This window comes from Salmo salar, chromosome 25 (assembly GCF_965601325.2).
Source record: "Salmo salar chromosome 25, fSalSal1, whole genome shotgun sequence".
NCBI classification, from domain to species: Eukaryota; Metazoa; Chordata; class Actinopteri; order Salmoniformes; family Salmonidae; genus Salmo; species Salmo salar.
Window position 1 is genome coordinate 41,372,710 of NC_138315.1, and position 21,395 is coordinate 41,394,104.

At 44.4% G+C, this 21,395-nt stretch overlaps 1 protein-coding gene across 3 annotated transcripts in view; it reads right to left on the minus strand.

Moving 5' to 3' along the window:
* The window catches only part of LOC106586768 (beta-galactoside alpha-2,6-sialyltransferase 2), a 112,550-nt gene that overhangs the window by 50,409 nt on the left and 40,746 nt on the right, over window positions 1-21,395 (minus strand). For all 3 annotated transcript variants that reach the window (XM_014174374.3, XM_082969157.1, XM_082969158.1), the window contains exons 2-4: window positions 13,769-14,889; window positions 3,377-3,474; window positions 698-799 (exon numbers count right to left, since the gene is read on the minus strand). In XM_014174374.3, coding sequence (XP_014029849.1) covers window positions 698-799; window positions 3,377-3,474; window positions 13,769-14,795 — 1,227 coding nt within the window. In that variant the 5' untranslated portion in view covers window positions 14,796-14,889. The remainder of the gene's footprint in view (window positions 1-697; window positions 800-3,376; window positions 3,475-13,768; window positions 14,890-21,395) is intronic.

A 21,395-nucleotide genomic window follows, 5' to 3' on the forward strand; every position in this document is an offset into this window, starting at 1 on the left:
AGAAGGAGGGGAGAGAGAGAAAAGGAGGGGAGAGAGAGAAAAGGAGGGGAGAGAGAGAGAAGGAGGGGAGAGAGAGAGAAGGAGGGGAGAGAGAGAGAAGGAGGGGAGAGAGAGAAAAGGAGGGGAGAGAGAGAAAAGGAGGGGAGAGAGAGAAAAGGAGGGGAGAGAGGGAAGGAGGGGAGAGAGAGAAGGGGGAAACCTAAAACTAGCAGCCTTATGACTGTTAACATACATGTAGGTGGCGATAAAGAGGGAACCGTAAAATATATAAAAGAGGAAGAAGAGAGGGAAGAAGAGGTGGCAGAGAAGAAAAATAGGGAAGCAATGTCAGAGCAAAAGAAGAACATAAAAAGCGGAGAAGAAAGAGGGGATTGGAGAGAAGAGAACGGAGGAGGAGTGTGTGGTATAGAAAGTTGACATGTAATAAATAGACAGTGTGTGGGTGTATGATGTAGCACTCTGTCCCTTCAGGCCGTGGGTTAGAGAGACCAACGAGGCAATGAGGACCAACTACAGGTCCTCATTAACATTACTATCGTAACCGTGGCCCATCCTCCACCCATTCAACAGGACTTTGGGGCTCTGCTGAGTGACGCTCTTTACATATCGCCTTCTAGATGCCGTTACTGGGCTTCTCAGACAGAGTGGGCAAGGTAAGAGAATAGTGTCTGCTTCAAACACACAGACACACACACACCTTGTGTAGGTTGACAGCATACGGAGCAGGGTCCCAGGCTACCAGGGTCACGTTCCTATATAGGGAGCTGGTGTTGAAGCGGTGATCAGGATTGGTCAGGATCTGTTAAGGGGAGGGGTCAAAGTTGACACAGGAAACTAGATGCAGCATTGCAGTGCCCATACTAGTGAAAACACACACACTCACTCTTTAGCTCTATCTCTCTATCTATGGTAGCTGTGGGTCCACAGTGGAATGTGCTCTGTGGGTGCTTTGATTGTTAGTCTGACAGTAGTAGAGTGTGTGTAGGTGTTTACTCCATGCTGAGAGTGTGGTGATTTCCCCCTTATTCATAATGCCCCTGGTATCAAGCAGGGTGATCACTTACCCCCTAATAGGCCAGCTAGTTCACACACACACACACACACACACACACACACACACACACACACACACACACACACACACACACACACACACACACACACACACACACACACACACACACACACACACACACACACACACACACACACACACACACACACACACACACACACACACACACGTGCCTGTGTCCATGCTTAGATTGAATCACATTGTCATTCATATGCAAATCGGCTGATATGACTGGATGCATGTTGTTGTGTTGCTGAACCACTGCTTGGAAATGGTACTTGATTGCAGCCACATATTCATGCTGTGTTGTGAAACCTGTTATCGTTCCTCTTGGTTTGTGGCGTGAACGTACCCCCTGGTATCCGCACACCTTAGACGGGCTAAATGGAATAGTAACTGAAATCTGGAAACTGACTATAGGTCTATAACCTCTAACCTGTAGAGTAATATAATATTACCTGTAGGTCTATAACCTCTAACCTGTAGAGTAATATAATATTACCTGTAGGTCTTTAACCTGTTATGGCTAGGGGGCAGTATTTTCACGGCAGGATAAAAAACGTACCCGATTTAATCTGGTTACTACTCCTGCTCAGTAACTAGAATATGCATATAATTATTGGCTTTGGATAGAAAACACTCCAAAGTTTCTAAAACTGTTTGAATGGTGTCTGTGAGTATAACAGAACTCAAATGGCAGGTCAAAACCTGAGAGATTCCTTTACAGGAAGTGGCCTGTCTGACCATTTCTTGAACTTCTTTGCCATCTCTATCTTTTACAAAGGATCTCTGCTCTAACGTGACACTTCCTACGTCTTCCATGGGCGCTCAGAGCCCGGGAAAAACCTGAATGTCGTCATCCCAGCCCCAGGCTGAAACACATTATCGCCTTTCTCAAGTGGCCGATCAAGGGACTGTGGGCTTAGGCGCGTGCCCTGGCCGCCCCCGTCTTTGTGATTTTTCCTCTGTTTGCCGAAAAAGAGATTCTCGGTCGGAATATTATCGCTTTTTTACGAGATAAATTGCATAAAAATTGATTTTAAACAGCGGTTGACATGCTTCGAAGTACGGTAATGGAATATTTAGAATTTTTTTGTCACAAAATGCGTCGTGCGCGTGACCCTTATTTACACTTCGGATAGTGTCTTGAACGCACGAACAAAACGCCGCTATTTGGATATAACTATGGATTATTTGGGACCAAACCAACATTTGTTATTGAAGTAGAAGTCCTGCGAGTGCATTCTGATGAAGAACAGCAAAGGTAATAACATTTTTCTTATAGTAAATCTGACTTTGGTGAGTGCTAAACTTGCTGGGTGTCTAAATAGCTAGCCCTGTGATGCCGGGCTATCTACTCAGAATATTGCAAAATGTGCTTTCACCGAAAAGCTATTTTAAAATCGGACATAGCGAGTGCATATAGGAGTTCTGTATCTATAATTCTTAAAATAATTGTTATGTTTTTTGTGAACGTTTATCGTGAGTAATTTAGTCAATTCACCGGAAGTGTTCGGTGGGAATGCTAGTCACATGCTAGTCACATGCTAATGTAAAAAGCTGGTTTTTGATATAAATATGAACTTGATTGAACAAAACATGCATGTATTGTATAACATAATGTCCTAGGTGTGTCATCTGATGAAGATCATCAAAGGTTAGTGCTGCATTTAGCTGTGGTTTGGGTTTATGTGACATTTTATGCTAGCTTGAAAAATGGGTGTCTGATTATTTCTGGCTGGGTACTCTGCTGACATAATCTAATGTTTTGTTTTCATTGTAAAGCCTTTTTGAAATCGGACAGTGTGGTTAGATTAACGAGAGTCTTGTCTTTAAAATGGTGTAAAATAGTCATATGTTTGAAAAATTGAAGTAATAGCATTTCTAAGGTATTTGAATATCGCGCCACAGGATTACACTGGCTGTTGAGTAGGTGGGACGCAAGCGTCCCACCTAGCCCATAGAGTAATATAATATTACCTGTAGGTCTATAACCTCTAACCTGTAGAGTAATATAATATTACCTGTAGGTCTATAACCTCTAACCTGTAGAGTAATATAATATTACCTATAGGTCTATAACCTCTAACCTGTAGAGTAATATAATATTACCTATAGGTCTATAACCTCTAACCTGTACAGTAATATAATATTACCTATAGGTCTATAACCTCTAACCTGTAGAAATGTCAGAAATGATAACCAGAAAAATCTCAATTGGGCTTAAATGATTTTATAATATGCACCCCTGTGAAAACTCCTTCCTTCATCCCTGACACACACACACACACACACACACACCTGCGAGTTAATGATGCGGATGGTGGTCTTGTTCCCCACGTCCCTTTCATAGCCCTCTGTAGGTGCTGTGTTGAACCGCAGAACTGCATCATGGGAATCTGGGGGATAGACAAAGACAACATAAGTCAATTTAATGTCACTGAACAAAGAAAATCAAATGCCACTCAGCAAAGAAAATCAAATGCCACCCAGCAAAGAAAATCAAATGCCACTCAGCAAAGAAAATCAAATGCCACTCAGCAAAGAAAATCAAATGCCACTCAGCAAAGAAAATCAAATGCCACTCAGCAAAGAAAATCAAATGCCACTCAGCAAAGAAAATCAAATGCCACTCAGCAAAGAAAATCAAATGCCACTCAGCAAAGAAAATCAAATGCCACTCAGCAAAGAAAATCAAATGCCACCCAGCAAAGAAAATCAAATGCCACCCAGCAAAGAAAATCAAATGCCACTCAGCAAAGAAAATCAAATGCCACTCAGCAAAGAAAATCAAATGCCACTCAGCAAAGAAAATCAAATGCCACTCAGCAAAGAAAATCAAATGCCACTCAGCAAAGAAAATCAAATGCCACTCAGCAAAGAAAATCAAATGCCACTCAGCAAAGAAAATCAAATGCCACTCAGCTAGGAAAATCAAATGCCACTCAGCTAGGAAAATCAAGCGTCATTCAATTTAGACAATCAAGTGTCATTAAACTAAGTCAAAGAGAAATATGGAAGGCCAATCAATCAAAGGACCAGCTCCTAGATGGCATCCAACAGTCTGTCTTCTGTTTCCTCTGGCGAAAAACTATGATTTAGCTGGTTCACACTGTTTACTCTGGTCAAATACTATGATTTAGCTGGTCCACACTATTTACTCTGGTCAAATACTATGATTTAGCTGGTCCACACTATTTACTCTGGTCAAATACTATGATTTAGCTGGTCCACACTATTTACTCTGGTCAAATACTATGATTTAGCTGGTCCACACTATTTACTCTGGTCAAATACTATGATTTAGCTGGTCCACACTGTTTACTCTGGTCAAATACTATGATTTAGCTGGTCCACACTGTTTACTCTGGTCAAATACTATGATTTAGCTGGTCCACACTGTTTACTCTGGTCAAATACTATGATTCAGCTGGTCCAGACTGTTTCCTCTGGCCAAATACTATGATTTAGCTGGTCCAGACGGTTTACTCTGGCCAAATACTATGATTTAGCTGGTCCACACTGTTTACTCTGGCCAAATACTATGATTTAGCTGGTCCAGACTGTTTACTCTGGTCAAATACTATGATTTAGCTGGTCCAGACAGTTTACTCTGGTCAAATACTATGATTTAGCTGGTCCAGCCTGTTTAGTCTGGTCAAATACTATGATTTAGCTGGTCCAGACTGTTTACTCTGGTCAAATACTATGATTCAGCTGGTCCAGACTGTTTAGTCTGGTCAAATACTATGATTTAGCTGGTCCAGACGGTTTACTCTGGTCAAATACTATGATTCAGCTGGTCCAGACTGTTTACTCTGGTCAAATACTATGATTTAGCTGGTCCAGACTGTTTACTCTGGTCAAATACTATGATTCAGCTGGTCCAGACTGTTTACTCTGGTCAAATACTATGATTCAGCTGGTCCAGATGGTTTACTCTGGTCAAATACTATGATTTAGCTGGTCCACACTGTTTACTCTGGTCAAATACTATGATTCAGCTGGTCCAGACGGTTTACTCTGGTCAAATACTATGATTTAGCTGGTCCACACTGTTTACTCTGGTCAAAAACTATGATTCAGCTGGTCCAGACGGTTTACTCTGGTCAAATACTATGATTCAGCTGGTCCAGACGGTTTACTCTGGTCAAATACTATGATTTAGCTGATCCAAACTGTTTACTCTGGTCAAATACTATGATTTAGCTGGTCCACACTGTTTCCTCTGGTCAAATACTATGATTTAGCTGGTTAAGGTGGTGGCTCAGGGGAATTAGAATAAACAGGATTCACACACACACACACACACACACACACACACACACACACACACACACACACACACACACACACACACACACACACACACACACACACACACACACACACACACTTATGACTGATGTTCATGGCTATGCTCAGCCACTCTTAATCAGTCTCTCCACTGGTCGAGCAGTCCATTGTGACTTCAGCAGGACTACATGACACATGGATGAACGATCATGTATGGTTGAGCTGACACTTCAAAGGATGGGCTTCCACAGCAAAGCTATCCTCCACTTCCTCAATGACACCAGTAAACCATGTGGAGGGTATTGGCATTCAGTAGATCAACATTTAGCTTAACCCCTGTGGACAGACTCCAAGTTCTCATTGACATTCAAAGTGTAGGTTTTGTTCTTCATGCCTCTAGCTCGTACGGCCGCTGGACGGGACCATTCATTTGTCCCAGGACTATACCTGATCGAGTAATGTTACTGCATCCACAGTCTTCATCTCAAAAGGTACGTCTTAGATTTCAAATGAACAGCCATGTACAAAGCATATGGTAATAGCTCTAATAGTGGAAAAGGTAAGTGATAGCCAAGGAATGGGGGTCTATTTGGAATTCAGAAGGACGTGTGGGATAGGGGGTGGAAAGATGTGGAGGGAGAGAGCGGTGAGGTGGTGAGAGGACTTGAACATAAAAGGCCGTTGAGGGTGTTATTCAGTCAATTCACAACATGGTGGCAGCAACAGTACAGATGACAACAGATTCACAAACCTCTCACTTTACAGACTATAATCCCAAACACACGCTCACATGCTTGTACACACCACACACACACACACACACACACACACACACACACACACACACACACACACACACACACACACACACACACACACACACACCTTGCCGTGAAGGAAAGGATGGGAAGGCAGGAAGGCATTTCCACCTCAGGAGATCAGAAACACCTATTGGGACTGTAAGGTTCTATCTAGATTTTGCTCAAAATGTAGTTATTGACATAGCCTTATTCCGTTCAATGTTCTCTACCTATATAGTATTATAAATACCCTAATTTATGTTGTTAAGTTCAAAAGAATAAGATTTAAAAAATAGCTGACACCGTTCAAACCAATGAGGGTTCTGAACATTAAAGTCAACTATCTCAGAATTTTCTTTTAGCAGATAGAACCTTTTAGTTCCAAGCTCTCAATTTGGCGTAACTAAGTGAGATCAATGCGGTTTGATTTCCTGTTCGCCAATCTATACAGTTAATTAAACAAGGTTTGGCTCTTCTAACCTCACAGAGGTTCAATACTGAATGAGTTTATTATGTGGCTCATCACAAAGGCCTTTATCATGCAGGAGCTCCCCCTAGATCGGTTGGTTGGTTGGTTGGTTGGTCGGTTGGTGAGTGGCCGTTGTTGCTTCTAGATGTTTCCACTTCACAATAACAGCACTTACAGTTGGCCCGGGGCAGCTCTAGTAGGATAGACATTTGACGAACTGACTTGTTGGAAAAGTGGCACCCTATGACGGTGCCACCGTGCTCTTTAGTGGGGCGGCAGGTAGCCTAGTGGTTAGAGTGTTGGACTGGTAACCGAAAGGTTGCAAGATCAAATCCCCGAGCTGACAAAAACCTGTGGTTCTGCCCTGAACAAGGCAGTTAACCCACTGTTCCTAGGACGTCATTGAAAATAAGAATTTGGTCTTAACTGACTTGCCTAGTTAAATTAGTAAGGCCATTCTACTGCCAATGTTTGTCTATGGAGATTGCATGGCGGTGTGCTCGATTTTATACCCCTGTCAGCAACGGGTGTGGCTGAAATAGCCGAATCCACTAATTTGAAGGGGTGTCCATATACACTATATATACAGCAGTATGTTCAGTATGTACAGTACATCTATTCTTGCTATGACAGACAAAGCAGAGATAAGACCATCCAATGGTTACTGATAACCACAAACACAACAGTCACCAGATTCCGGTTTCACCGACCGACCAACCAACCCACTCACTCACTCACTCACCAACCAACCGACCAACCAACCATGAAATGGGTTTCCATGGCTTCCATGGCTGAAGAGCTGCACACAAGCCCAAGATCACCATGCGAGATGCCATGGCTACACAGACTATTTGCATTGCCCCCTCGCCCCCCCCCCCCCCCTTTTACGCCGCTGCTACTCTCTGTTATCATCTATGCATAGTCACTTTAATAACTCTACCTAAATGTACATATTACCTCAATTACCTCGACTAACCGGTGCCACAGCACATTGGCTCTCTACCGGTACCCCCTGTATATAGTCTTGCTATTGTTATTTTACTGCTGCTCTTTAACTACTTGTAAACTTTTATTTCTTATTCTTATTCATATTTTTTTTAAACTGCATTGTTGGTTAGGGGCTTGTAAGTAAGCATTTCACTGTAAGGTGAAATGTTGTTGTATTCTGCGCATGTGACTAATAAAATTAGATTTTAAATGTCGGCTGGAGTGGTGTCAAGTTCCCTGCCATTGGACTCTGAAGCAGTGGAAACACGTTTTCTGGAGAGATGAATCACGCTTCACCATCTGGCCTGCACAGAGCCCTGACCTCAACCCCATCGATCACCTTTGGGATGAATTGGAACACCAACTGCGAGCCAGGCCTAATCGCCCAACATCAGTGCCCGAACTCACAAATGCTCTTGTGGCTAAATGGAAGTCAGTCCCTGCAGCAATGTTCCAACATCTAGTGGAAAGCCTCCCCGGAAGAGTATAGGCTGTTATAGCAGCAAAGGGGGGACCAACTCCAAATTAATTGCCCATGGTTTTGGAATGAGCAGGTGTCCACATACTTTTGGTCAAGGAGTGTATAAATCTACATTACGGATGTTAAATCGGTTAGCCGGCAGAAAATACATTTTACCGGCCATGCTTATCGGTCTATAGGTTAATTAGCATAATTTTGTGGAATTAAATTGGACCGTGTGTATTTTCGTTAGTCTTCATGCGTTTTATTTATCACGCGCACAGCATACAGAGCCTAGTTTGAGGAGCAGATAGCCTACCACCTGTCAGACAGCGCAAGAGTAGCTCCTCAAAAAGACTGTAGGCTACTTGAGTGAACCCTGCTTTTGTAAGCCCAGTAATTGTGCAACAAGTAACAATTCAAAATTCAAATCGAGTGTAAAAAACTTGTGGCCCCGATCAAAAAGGAGCTATTTTCATTTCTCAATCTCAACTCGTAAAGTGCGCCGCCCATTCGGATTCGGATGCAAAGGCTATAACCTGCCTCCCGTTGACTATCAGCGCTCCACCCACCACTTTGCAAAGGGAGCTTGTGGCAGTATAACTGTTTGAAACTTGAACGATTTACTTTACTTCAAATAATGAGTCATGTCTTACCTTGCTTCAAAGTAGCCTTGAGAAAATCCATCCATAGAAACGTGAAGGCCATGATTTTATAAAGACTTCCTCGTGCCATTAACCTGTTAGGGCTAGGGGGCAGTATTGACACGGCCGGATAAAAAACGTACCCGATTTAATCTGGTTACTACTCCTGCCCAGTAACTAGAATATGCATATAATTATTGGCTTTGGATAGAAAACACCCTAAAGTTTCTAAAACTGTTTGAATGGTGTCTGTGAGTATAACAGAACTCATATGGCAGGCAAAAATCTGAGAAGATTCCATACAGGAAGTGACCTGTCTGACAAGTTGTTGTTCATCTTGGCTCTTTTTATTGAAGACTGAGGATCTTTGCTGTAACGTGACACTTCCTACGGCTCCCATAGGCTCTCAGAGCCCGGGAAAAAGCTGAATGATATCGAGGCAGCCTCTGGCTGAAACACATTATCGCGTTTGGCAAGTGGCCGATCAGAGGACAATGGGCTTAGGCGTGTGCACGAGTCGATCCCGTGCTTTATTTTCTTTCCTCTTTTTACCTAAACGCAGATTCCCGGTCGGAATATTATCGCTTTTTTATGAGGAAAATGGCAAAAAAAATTATTTTGAACAGCGGTTGACATGCTTTGAAGTACGGTAATGGAATATTTAGAATTTTTTTGTCACGAAATGCGCCATGCTCGTCACCCTTATTTACCCTTTCGGATAGTGTCTTGAACGCACGAACAAAACGCCGCTATTTGGATATAACAATGGATTATTTGGGACCAAACCAACATTTGTTATTGAAGTAGAAGTCCTGCGAGTGCATTCTGACGAAGAACAGCAAAGGTAATAAAAATTTTCTTATAGTAAATCTGACTTTGGTGAGTGCTAAACTTGCTGGGTGTCTAAATAGCTAGCCCTGTGATGCCGGGCTATCTACTGAGAATATTGCAAAATGTACTTTCACCGAAAAGCTATTTTAAAATCGGACATAGCGAGTGCATATAGGAGTTCTGTATCTATAATTCTTAAAATAATTGTTATGTTTTTTGTGAACGTTTATCGTGAGTAATTTAGTAAATTCACCGGAAGTGTTCGGTGGGAATGCTAGTCACATGCTAGTCACATGCTAATGTAAAAAGCTGTGTTTTGATATAAATATGAACTTGATTGAACAAAACATGCATGTATTGTATAACATAATGTCCTAGTTGTGTCATCTGATGAAGATCATCAAAGGTTAGTGCTGCATTTAGCTGTGGTTTGGGTTTATGTGACATTTTATGCTAGCTTGAAAAATGGGTGTCTGATTATTTCTGGCTGGGTACTCTGCTGACATAATCTAATGTTTTGCTTTCGTTGTAAAGCCTTTTTGAAATCGGACAGTGTGGTTAGATTAATGAGAGTCTTGTCTTTAAAATGGTGTAATATAGTCATATGTTTGAAAAATTGAAGTTTTTGCATTTTTGAGGTATTTGAATATCGCGCCACGGGATTACACTGGCTGTTGAGTAGGTGGGACGCAAGCGTCCCACCTAGCCCATAGAGGTTAACCAGCATTTCTCTCCTGCTCTGTTGATTTTTATATCAAATTTTTTTCATTGTCCAGAAGCCAAAGGCAAAATCCTAGTCATAATAGCAACCCATCATAGTAGTTGCTATAAAGCCTTTTCCAGGGCACGAACCACTGACGTAACGCACAGATACACGCGACTCCTGGCGGCAGTAAGAAAGCCATCGCCATCTGTGCCCATTCAACATAGATTTGGTTGTGATCTTGGCAAAATAACTATTTTGGATGCAGCAGTTGTTAGCTAGAATGCTAACACTCATTAACATAGGCTGTAGCAAAAGCTAGACAAAGAGCCATTTTACTGGTTGAAGTTTAAGTGCAGTTGATTTGCGATGATGACACAAACATAATATTAAGCAGGACATTCATACGAGCCTTAAAATCCAATTATAATCCAAAAGTAGTGTGAAATGCACTCATAAGCAACATGCAAATAGAGGCTGTGTTTGCTGGTGTTCTACGGTGCATTTGGAAAGTATTCAGATCCCATCAATCTATGCAATACCCCATAATGGCAAAGCATTTACATTAGCCTTTTACATAAGTATTCAAACCCTTTACTCAGTACTTTTTGAAGCACCTTTGGCAGTGATTACAGCCTCGAGCCTTCTTGGGTATGACGCTACAAACTTGGCACACCTGCATTTGGGGAGTTTCTCCCATTATTCATTGCAGATCCTCTCAAGCTCTGTCAGGTTGGATGGGGAGTGTCGCTGCACAGCTATTTTTAGGTTTCTCAGGAGATGTTCGATCGGGTTCAAGTCCGGGCTTTGGCTGGGCTACTCAAGGACATTCAGAGACCAGTGTCCAGAAGCCACTCCTGCATTGTCTTGGCTGTGTGCTTAGGGTCATTGTCCTGTTGGAAGGTGAACCTTCGCCCCAGTCTGAGGTCCTGAGCGCACTGGAGCAGGCTTTCATCAAGGATCTCTATGTACTTTGCTCCATTTATCTTTGCCTCGATCCTGACTAGTCTCTCAGTCCCTGCCGCTAAAAAACATCCCCACAGCATGATGCTGCCACTACCATACTTCACTGTAGGGATGGTGCCACGTTTCCTCCAGATGTAACGCTTGGCATTCAGGCCAAAGAGTTCAATCTTGGTTTCATCAGACCAGAGAATCTTGTTTCTCATGGTCAGAGTCCTTTAGGTGCCTTTTGGCAAACTCCAAATGGGTTGTCATGTGCCTTTTACTGAGGAGTGGCTTCCATCTGGCCACTCTACCATAAAGGCCTGATTGGTGGAGTGCTACAGAAATGGTTGTCCTTCTGGAAGGTTCTCCCATCTCCACAGAGGAACTCTGGACTCTGTCAGAGTGACCATCGGGTTCTTGGTCACGTCCCTGACCAAAGCCCTTCTCCCCCGATTGCTCAGTTTTTCCGCTTTTTACCAGCTCTAAGAAGAGTCTAGGTGATTCCAAACTTCTTGCATTGAAGAATGATGGAGGCCACTGTGTTCTTTGGGACCTTCAATGCTGCAGACATTGTTCCTTACCCTTCCCCAGATATGTGCCTCGACACAATCCTGAAGGACAATTCCTTTGATCACATGGCTTGGTTTTTGCTCTGACATGCACTGTCAACTGTGGGACCTCATATAGACAGGTGTGTGCTTTTCCAAATCATGTCCAATCAATTGAATTTATCACAGGTAGAATCCAATCAAGTTTTAGAAACATCTCAAGAATTATCAATGGAAGCATGCTGCACCTGAGCTCAATTTCAAATCTCATAGCAAAAGGTCTTAATACGTATGTAAATAAGGTATTTGTTTTTTATTTTTAATACATTTTCAAAAATGTCTAAAAACCTGTTTTCCCTTTGTCATTATGGGGTATTGTGTGTAGATTGACGAGGGAAAATATTTATTTAATCCATTTTAGAATAAGGCTGTAGTGTAACAAAATGCGGAAAACATAAAGGGGTCTGAATACTTTCCGAATGCACTGTATAAGAACTCCCCCGAGTTCTGCCACCAACATGAGTGTATTGTCCTCGTGCGGCAATGTTTGCAAAAACAGAAAGGGGTCTATTAGATTCCCCGTTTTATAAAATTTCGAAATAATATTTTAATCTCTGTCACATATGGAACTGCTCGCATTAGGACCGCAGTTTACAATTGGACATTTCCAGTGAATTGCATTTGGGCAAATGTTTGAAAATAAGTTTTATTCGTTTCTTCATTACAGGAGTTGCATGTTCAATATTAGGTTACAGCCTTTTGACTGTGAGACGATAGGCTTCCCATTGTTGAATGTTTCCATTAAGCTCTTAATGAAAAATGTCCTGTCCTTGTATGCATGCATAGTATCAGAGAGGAAAAGGCAATGCGAGAGGTTACACTCTCGCTAAAATCTGTCCAAAATAAGTCCAATGTGGTTTTATGGGCTTATTTTGTGCCTTCCCGCCTTGGGACGACTCCCATTGTAATGGCGGAAACATAAGCATCTCGTCATTATATACAGATCTCTGATAGTATTTTCTGTTGGTCATGTCATTTTACTTTTATAAAAAAAATAATACAGTTTGTTGACTGGTTAATGAGGGTCAGTTAGTCGGCAGCAAAATTTACCGAAATTTGCATCCCTAATCTACATGGGTGATGTGAACTAACTTGATTTGTTACCAGAAGGGTTGCTTTTTTCCCCCCAAAGTGAGCCATCTGTCCCCGAGTTCACACTCTCCCCATGCACCATAGAGCCTCCAACACAGAGAACAGAACACACAAACACACACAGATAACGCAATGCAGTCGGCCAAAGTATTCCAAAAGTCTATAGAGGATCTCCAAACTAACTCATCAAGACCCTTCTGGAGATCTGATTGGCTTTGAATTACTTATGTCAAAGCCATTTCAGCCAATCACAGAGATTGTTACTACAGGGTGACAGATGTCTGCTACTCAGTGTGTGAGAGACAGTATAGAGCCCAAGCCAAAACGTCTCTCTCTGCTACAATAAACTAATACTATGCTAGAGGCGAATGGGGAAGTCGATAGAGTTACATGACTATTTGACTTTCCAATCAATGCTGTGGATGTCACGGCGTAAAGAGTCATCATTCTCCCCTCACACAGACAGACTGCCACAGAGACAGGGTTGTCACAGAGAAAGCTGATCAGGATCAATGATGTATTTCACACTCAGACACACAGTCACAACACAGTCACAACACAGTCACAACACAGTCACAACACATAGGGTATTATTCATTAGGGTATTATTTTAAAACATTTTATTTAACCTTTAATTAACTATTGGGTAAAGGGAAAACAAAGTTGTTGTTTTTTAATCTACTGTACCGATAAAAGTTTCCCAGTTCTCTTTAATCCCTTAATTCCATTTAACCTGCATCCCTCCATCACCCTGTCTTCAATCTCTTTACCTCCCTTCTCTCTCCCCCTCCTCTGCTCCCCTCTACCTCTTTTCCCTCCCCTCCCTGACCCCTCTACCCTCTACCCTCCACTCACCGATCTCCTTCCCCAGGCCTGAGTGCAAAATAGCCCCAGCAGAGGTCACCACAGCACAGCTCCTAAAGCCTCTCTGGCCCCCTTGTCTGTAGAGCTTCTCCAGGGCCAGGCGCGGTACCAGGCGGGCCCAGCCCAGTGAAGAGAAAGGCTGCTCGGACCCGTCCAGCGTCCTCAGCCGGGCCTGGTCCTTCAGCTCACACAGTAGTTCCCTGGAGCTCTGAGCAGCCCGCCGGCCTCCTTTATAGGTTACATGGTGCTTGTTGGCGCTCAGGTAGTCCCGCTTGGCGTGCTGCAGTCGCGGGGACAGCATCCCAGAGGACACTTTTCCCCGCCAGAGTCGCTGCACCAGTGAGGCAGACTTGGAGGAGTAGTCCTCCTCTAAACCATCCTCTTCTTTTCCTCGCCTCTCCCCCCCATGATCCCCCACCGTGGTCCTCCTCTTGTGGCTGTTGTTCGTCTCTACCCCCTCCTCATCCTTTTCATCCTCACGTGAGGACCGGCGTGTGGTTTGGTTGGGCCCCCGGCTGGCGTCGGAGGCAGTCCAGGCAGGTCTCTCACTGTTTCGAGTCACCGTCTGGTCGGAGTGGGAACCCACGTTCTCCGTGCTAGAGGAGGACCAGGCAGCCAGGGTCTGGGCGTCCAGGTAGTCCTGCTGCTGGCGGCTGCCCCCCTCCGTCTCTTGGCTGGTCCCGTAGCTCAGCTCCAGGCCAGGCTCAGGGTTGGTGGAGGAGGAGCTAGGCTCTGAGTCTGGGTAATGGTTAAGGTCTGGATAGGCTGTGGTAAAGGTGGTGTAGGTTGGTTCGGGCTGGGAGCCCCTGATGGAGCGGTGCTGCCGGTGGGAGGCGCCTTGGATGGAGGCCAGGCGCCGTGTGTCGGGGTGCTGGGAGAGCGAGGAGCTGGCCGAGGTCAGGGGCTCGTTGTACACGGGGGTATCCAGGAAGTAGGAGAGCAGAGCCAGGAAAAGGAGGGCCCACACCAACATGCCCACCAACAGCAGCCTCCGCCACTGATGCATACTGGACTTCATCTCCTTACAATCTCTCACACACCTATACGCACACCAGGCCAGCTCCAATCAGCAGTCAGAAGCCGGGACACAGCAGAGATGACAGCCGGAGGGCCTGCAGAGGTGAGAGGTCAAAGGTGACAGTTAGTCTTCACCTTAATGGACCTGAATGTTTTGACTTTGATTAAAATAAATCCCCAGTCTTTTCAGATGTTTTGGAATTGGTGTGTGTATCTTATTGTGTTTTCCTAGACTTACCTCACCTGGTGCCCCTATACCATCTGGTGCCCCATATATAATTCTGGCCTGTCAAACTAATGTGGACATTCTGGTAATATCTGAAACTTGGCTAAAGAAGACTGTGTCGGATACTGATGTGTCTCTGGCTGGTTATAGATCTGACAGAGCTGGCAGAGGTGAAGGTGTTGTCAGATTTGCAAAAGACAACTTACATTTTCAACATGTGCTCTTCGCCAATTGTCTGAGTTGCTATCTAACTTGGTGAATCTGAACGATTAATTTTGGGTGATATTAATCTGGATTAGTTAATGTCAGTTTCTGATATGCTGATATCTTTCAGCCTCAGTTGATAACTGAACCAACCCGCCTCAACTTTAAACACCCGGAAAAATCTACGATTTTACAGTGCCTTGCAAAAGTATTCATCGCCCTTAGAGTTTTTCCTATTTTGTAAAAAAATATGTGCACACATATTCACCCTCTTTGCTATGAAGCCCCTAAATTAGATCTGGTGCAACCAATTACCTTCAGATGTCAAATAATTAGTTAAATAAACTCCACCTGTGTGCCTTCTAAGTGTCACATGACCTGTCACATGATCTCAGTATATATACACACCTGTTCTGAAAGGCCCCAGAGTCTGCAACACCACTAAGCAAGGTGCACCACCAAGCAAGCTGCACCATGAAGACCAAGGAGCTCTCCAAACAGGTCAGGGACAAAGTTGTGGAGAAGTACAGATCAGGGTTGGTTATAAAAAAAAATATCAGAAACTTTGAACATCCCACGGAGCACCATTAAATCCATTATACATTTTTTTGGAAAGAATATGGCACCACAACAAACATGCCAAGAGAAGGACGCCCACCAATACTCACGGACCAGGGAAGGAGGGCATTAACCAGAGAGGCAACAAAGAGACCAAAGATAACCCTGAAGGAGCTGCAAAGTTCCACAGCGGAGAATGGAGTATCTGTCCATAGGACCACTAAGCCGTACACTCCACAGAGCTGGGCTTTACGGAAGAGTAGACAGAAAAAAGGCATTGCTTAAAGAAAAAAATAAGCAAACACATTTGATCTTCACCAAAAAGCATGTGGGAGACTCCCCAAACATATGGAAGAAGGTACTCTTGTCAGATGAGAATTTCTTTTTTGGCCATCAAGGAAAACGCTTTGTCTGGCACGAACCCAACACCTCTCACCACCCCGAGAACACCATCCCCACAGTGAAGCATGGTGGTGGCAGCATCATGAGGGGGGATGCTTTTCCATCGGCAGGGACTGGGAAACTGGTCAGAATTGAAGGAATGATGGATGGTGCTAAATACAGGGAAATTCTTGAGGGAAACCTGTTTTGGTCTTCCAGAGATTTGAGACTGGGACGGAGGTTCACCTTCGAGCAGGACAATGACCCTAAGCATACTGCTAAAGTAACACTCGCATGGTTTAAGGGGAATCATTTAAATGTCTTGGAATGGCCTAGTCAAGGCCCAGACCTCAATCCAATTGAGAATCTGTGGTATGTACACCAGCGGAACCCATCCAACTTGAAGGAGCTGGAGCAGTTCTGCCTTGAAGAATGGGCAAAAATCCCAGTGGCTAGATGTGCCAAGCTTATAGAGACATACTCCAAGAGACTTGCAGCTGTAATTGCAGCAAAAGGTGGCTCAACAAAGTATTGACTTTGGGGGGGGGGGGGGTGAATAGTTATGCACGCTCAAGTTTTCTGTTTTTTTGTCTTATTTCTTGTTTGTTTCACAATTTAAAATATTTTTCATCTTCAAAGTGGTAAGCATGTTGTCACGTCCTGACCAGTAAAGGGGTTATTTGTTATTGTAGTTTGGTCAGGACGTGGCAGGGGGCGTTTGTTTTATGTGGTTCGGGGTTTGTTGGGCTATGTACTTAGGTAGAGGGGTGTTTGTTTTATGTGTTCCGTGGTTTTTTGGTTTATGTTCTATGTTAGTATATTTCTATGTTCTAGTCTAGTCCTTCTAGTTCTATGGTTAGGGTTTGGATTGACCTTCAATTGGAGGCAGCTGTTCCTCGTTGCCTCTGATTGAAGGTCCTATGTATAGGGGTGTTTTTGTATTGGGATTTGTGGGTAGTTGTCTCCTGTTTTGTGTCTGTGCACCTGACAGGACTGTTTAGTGTCGTTCGTTGTTTTTTGTATACGTATTTCTTTTGTTTTTCCTTCTTTTAAATTTAATAAAGAAGATGTGTATACACGTTCCCGCTGCACCTTGGTCCAATCCTTACGACAACCGTGACAGAACTACCCACCACCAACGGACCGAGCAGCAGAGGGACTATAAGGAGTTTTGGACTTGGGAGCAGATATTAGCGGGAGAAGGACCATGGAGGAAGACTGGAGAGGTCCGGGAACGCTATACAGGAACACGGGGATTGGAGCACCGGGGAGAAGGATGGACATGGGCGGATGAACGAAGATTTTGGGAGGACAAACGAAGGAAGCTAGAGGAGACCGGGAGGCAGCCTCAAGAAAACTTTGGGAAGGAGCACACAGAAAGGTCGACGGAGCCGAGGATGGAACCAGAGCCAGTCGGAGTGAAGTTGGAGGTGAGCGAAGGGAGCGAAGCAGAGACAGTGAAGGAGTTGATTGGGAAATTGGAGGAGAGAGCTATGAGAGAGCTGCTGTATTGGTGCATGAGGCACGACATTCGCCCTACGGAGCGTGTCCTCGAATTGTTGTCACCTGAGTCAGCTCTCCATACTTGTCCTGAGGTGCGTGCTAGCCGTCTGGTGAAGACAGTACCAACACCACGCAGCAGGCCTCCAGTGCGTCAGCCCAGTCCAATACGTCCTGTTCATGCCCCTCGCACTAGCCCTGTGGTGTGTGTTGCTAGTATGGTACCTCTGGTACCAGCGGAAATAAAGGAAAGCCGCACACTCTAAGAGCTCAGATGCAAAAATGTAATCACCAACGTTTCGACAGCGAAGCTTTCTTCATCAGGGTATCATCAAACACTGCGAGATGAGTCATTTATATAGTGTCAAGAGACACACAGGTGTTTGTAATCATGGCCAAGTATGGCCTAATATCATTGGTTAACTCAAATATTTAAAAAAAATGGCATACAAAGAACATACAAAAAGACAAACAAATGGATAGCATACGATCATAGCATTTGTAGTCTAAAATGTATCTAACAAACAATTCTTTACTGTCCTAGATGGTTATTTAAATTCTGGTCAGATAACTAAAAAAGAATATGACTTTCTGGCCATTCAACACCCTAAAATTGCCACTTTCTATACTTTGCCAAAATTACACAAGAATGTTACAAACCCTCCAGGGCGCCCTATTGTAGCGGGCATTGATGCAGTAACGGCCCCTCTATCTACTTTTGTGGATTTTTTTATTAGACCACTTGCAGAACAGCTCCCCTCCTTTGTAAAGGACACCAGCAGTATGATCTCTATCATTGAATCTCTTGATCCTCTGCCTGAGAACACCTTGTTAGTTACTTTTGATGTTGAGTCGTTATACACAAATATTCCACACGAGGGCGGTATTGAAGCCATGGAACATTTTCTTCTGCAACGTGACCCTAATGAGCTACCTTCCAGTGCCTGCATTGTAAAATTGGCTGAAATAGTACTCACACATAACTACTTCATGTTTCTAAATGATTTCTTTATTCAGACGAAGGGTACTGCTATGGGATCCCCCATGGCTCCTAACTATGCTAATTTGTATGTGGGTTACATGGAGAAACAATCCATTTTCAACCCTCTCAAAAATGTTTTCTTGCCTAACATCATTATTTGGAAACGGTATATTGACGATATTTTTGTTCTATGGAGGGGTGATGCAGAACTGCTCCAGGCGTTTTATGCTTTTCTTAACTCCTGTTCTGAACATTTGAGATTTACTATGCAATCTGATACACGTCAAATTAGTTTTCTTGATCTTCTGATCGTGTGTGAAGATAATGTTTTATACACTGATCTTTACAGGAAACCTACTGATCGTAACAGTTTGTTGAGGGCTGATAGTTGTCACCCACTGCCCTTGAAAAATAGTTTGCCCTACAGCCAATTCTGTCGAATCAAAAGAATTTGTATTAAACAATCAGATTTCGACAGAAATATGGCTGAGACTCAGGATAAGTTCAAGGAGAGGGGGTACAACAATGATCAGATTAATATTGCCATTGAGAAAATTCAAAACAAAACGAGACATGACCTTTTTCAAGGTCAGTCTCGCAAAAAGACGCATTCTTGCGTTCTCACTACCCGCTATTCAAAGTGCTCTGAACAAATTAAAGGAATCGTTCACAAACATTGGCACATTCTGAAATATGATGATAGTCTCGTTAATGTGTTTTCTGATCTTCCCCTGGTCGTATTCTCGCGGGGAAGAAATCTCAGAGACCAATTGGTACACTCTGATTTACCACCCCAAGATATTCCTGAACAACGTCTATTTGCGCCCATACTGGATGGAAATTACAAGTGTAATGGCTGTGCTCAATGTAATGGCACTTATAAATGTAGATCCTTCAAACACCCCCAAACAGGGAAATCTATCCCAATTAAAGGTGTTATTACGTGTTCCACTAAGGCAGTTATTTATCTTATAACTTGTCCTTGTGGTAAAAATTATGTGGGTAAAACAAAGCGTGAATTAAAAGTACGTATCTCAGAGCATCGTAGCACCATTAGGTGCAAAAACTTAACTTACCCAGTTGCGGCCCACTTTTTGGAAGCAAACCATCCGATTTCGTCTCTGCGTTATATTGGTATTGAACATGTCACCCTCCCGAGGAGAGGGGGTGACCTTGATAATTTATTGTTGAAACGAGAGGCTGCCTGGATCTTTAATTTAAAGACCCTTGCTCCCTTCGGTCTCAACATAGACTTTGATCTGAAGCCATTCTTGTGATAATTGTGATTTTGCCATTGTAATTGTTTGTTAGATACATTTTAGACTACAAATGCTATGATCGTATGCTATCCATTTGTTTGTCTTTTTGTATGTTCTTTGTATGCCATTTTTTTTAATATTTGAGTTAACCAATGATATTAGGCCATACTTGGCCATGATTACAAACACCTGTGTGTCTCTTGACACTATATAAATGACTCATCTCGCAGTGTTTGATGATACCCTGATGAAGACAGCTTCGCTGTCGAAACGTTGGTGATTAAATTTTTGCATCTGAGCTCTTAGAGTGTGCGGCTTTCCTTTATTTTCTAGTGTTCTACTCCGCTAGCCAGCACCTCGCCTTTAAAGGTGTGCGTTTCTTTTTTCTAGATACCTCTGGTACCAGCCCCACGCAGCAGGCCTCCAGTGCGTCAACCCAGTCCAGTACGTCCTGTTCCTGCCCCTCGCACTAGCCCTGTGGTGCGTGTTGCTAGTATGGTACCTCTGGTACCAGCCCCACGTAGCAGTCCTCCAGTGCGTCAGCCCAGTCCAGTACGTCCTATGCCTGCCCCTCGCACTAGCCCTGTGGTGCGTGTTGCTAGTGTGGTACCTCTGGTACCAGCCCCACACACCAGGCTTCCAGTGCGTCAGCCCAGTCCAGTTCGTCCTGTTCCTGCTCCTTGCACTAGCCCTGTGGTGCGTGTCCCTAGTCTGGCGCCTCCAAAGCCAGTCCCACGCATCAGGCCTTCAGTGCGCAGTCCCCGTCCAGAGCTTCCGACGACAGTGCCCCGTCCAGAGTGTCCGGCAACAGTGCCCCGTCCAGAGTGTCCGGCATCAGTGCCCCGTCCAGAGCGTCCGGCAACAGTGCCCCATCCAGAGCGTCCGGCAACAGTGCCCCGTCCAGAGCGTCCGGCGATAGTTTACAGTCCGGAACCAACAGCGACGGCCCACAGTCCGGAACAGACAGCGACGGCCCACAGTCCGGAACCGATAGCAACGGCCCACAGTCCGGAACCGGCGCAGCCAGAGTCGCCCTACAGTCCGGAACCGGCGCAGCCAGAGTCGCCCTACAGTCCGGAACCGGCGCAGCCAGAGTCGCCCTCCAGCCCTGAAACTCCAGAGACGCTCATCAGCCCTGAGCCATCAGAGACGCTCATCAGCCCTGAGCCATCAGAGACGCTCATCAGCCCTAAGCCATCAGAGACGCTCATCAGCCCTGAGCCATCAGAGACGCTCATCATCCCTGAGCCATCAGAGACGCTCATCAACCCTGAGCCTGCAGAGACGCTCATCGGCCCTGAGCCATCAGAGACGCTCATCGGCCCTGAGCCTCCAGAGACGCTCATCGGCCCGAGGTGTCCAGCGACGCGCCTCGGCCCGAGGTCTTCAGCGGTGCGCTTCGATCTGAGGTCTTCAGCAACGTGCCTCGGTCCGAGGTCTCCAGCGACGCACTTCGGTCCGAGGTCTCCAGCGACGCACTTCGGTCCGAGG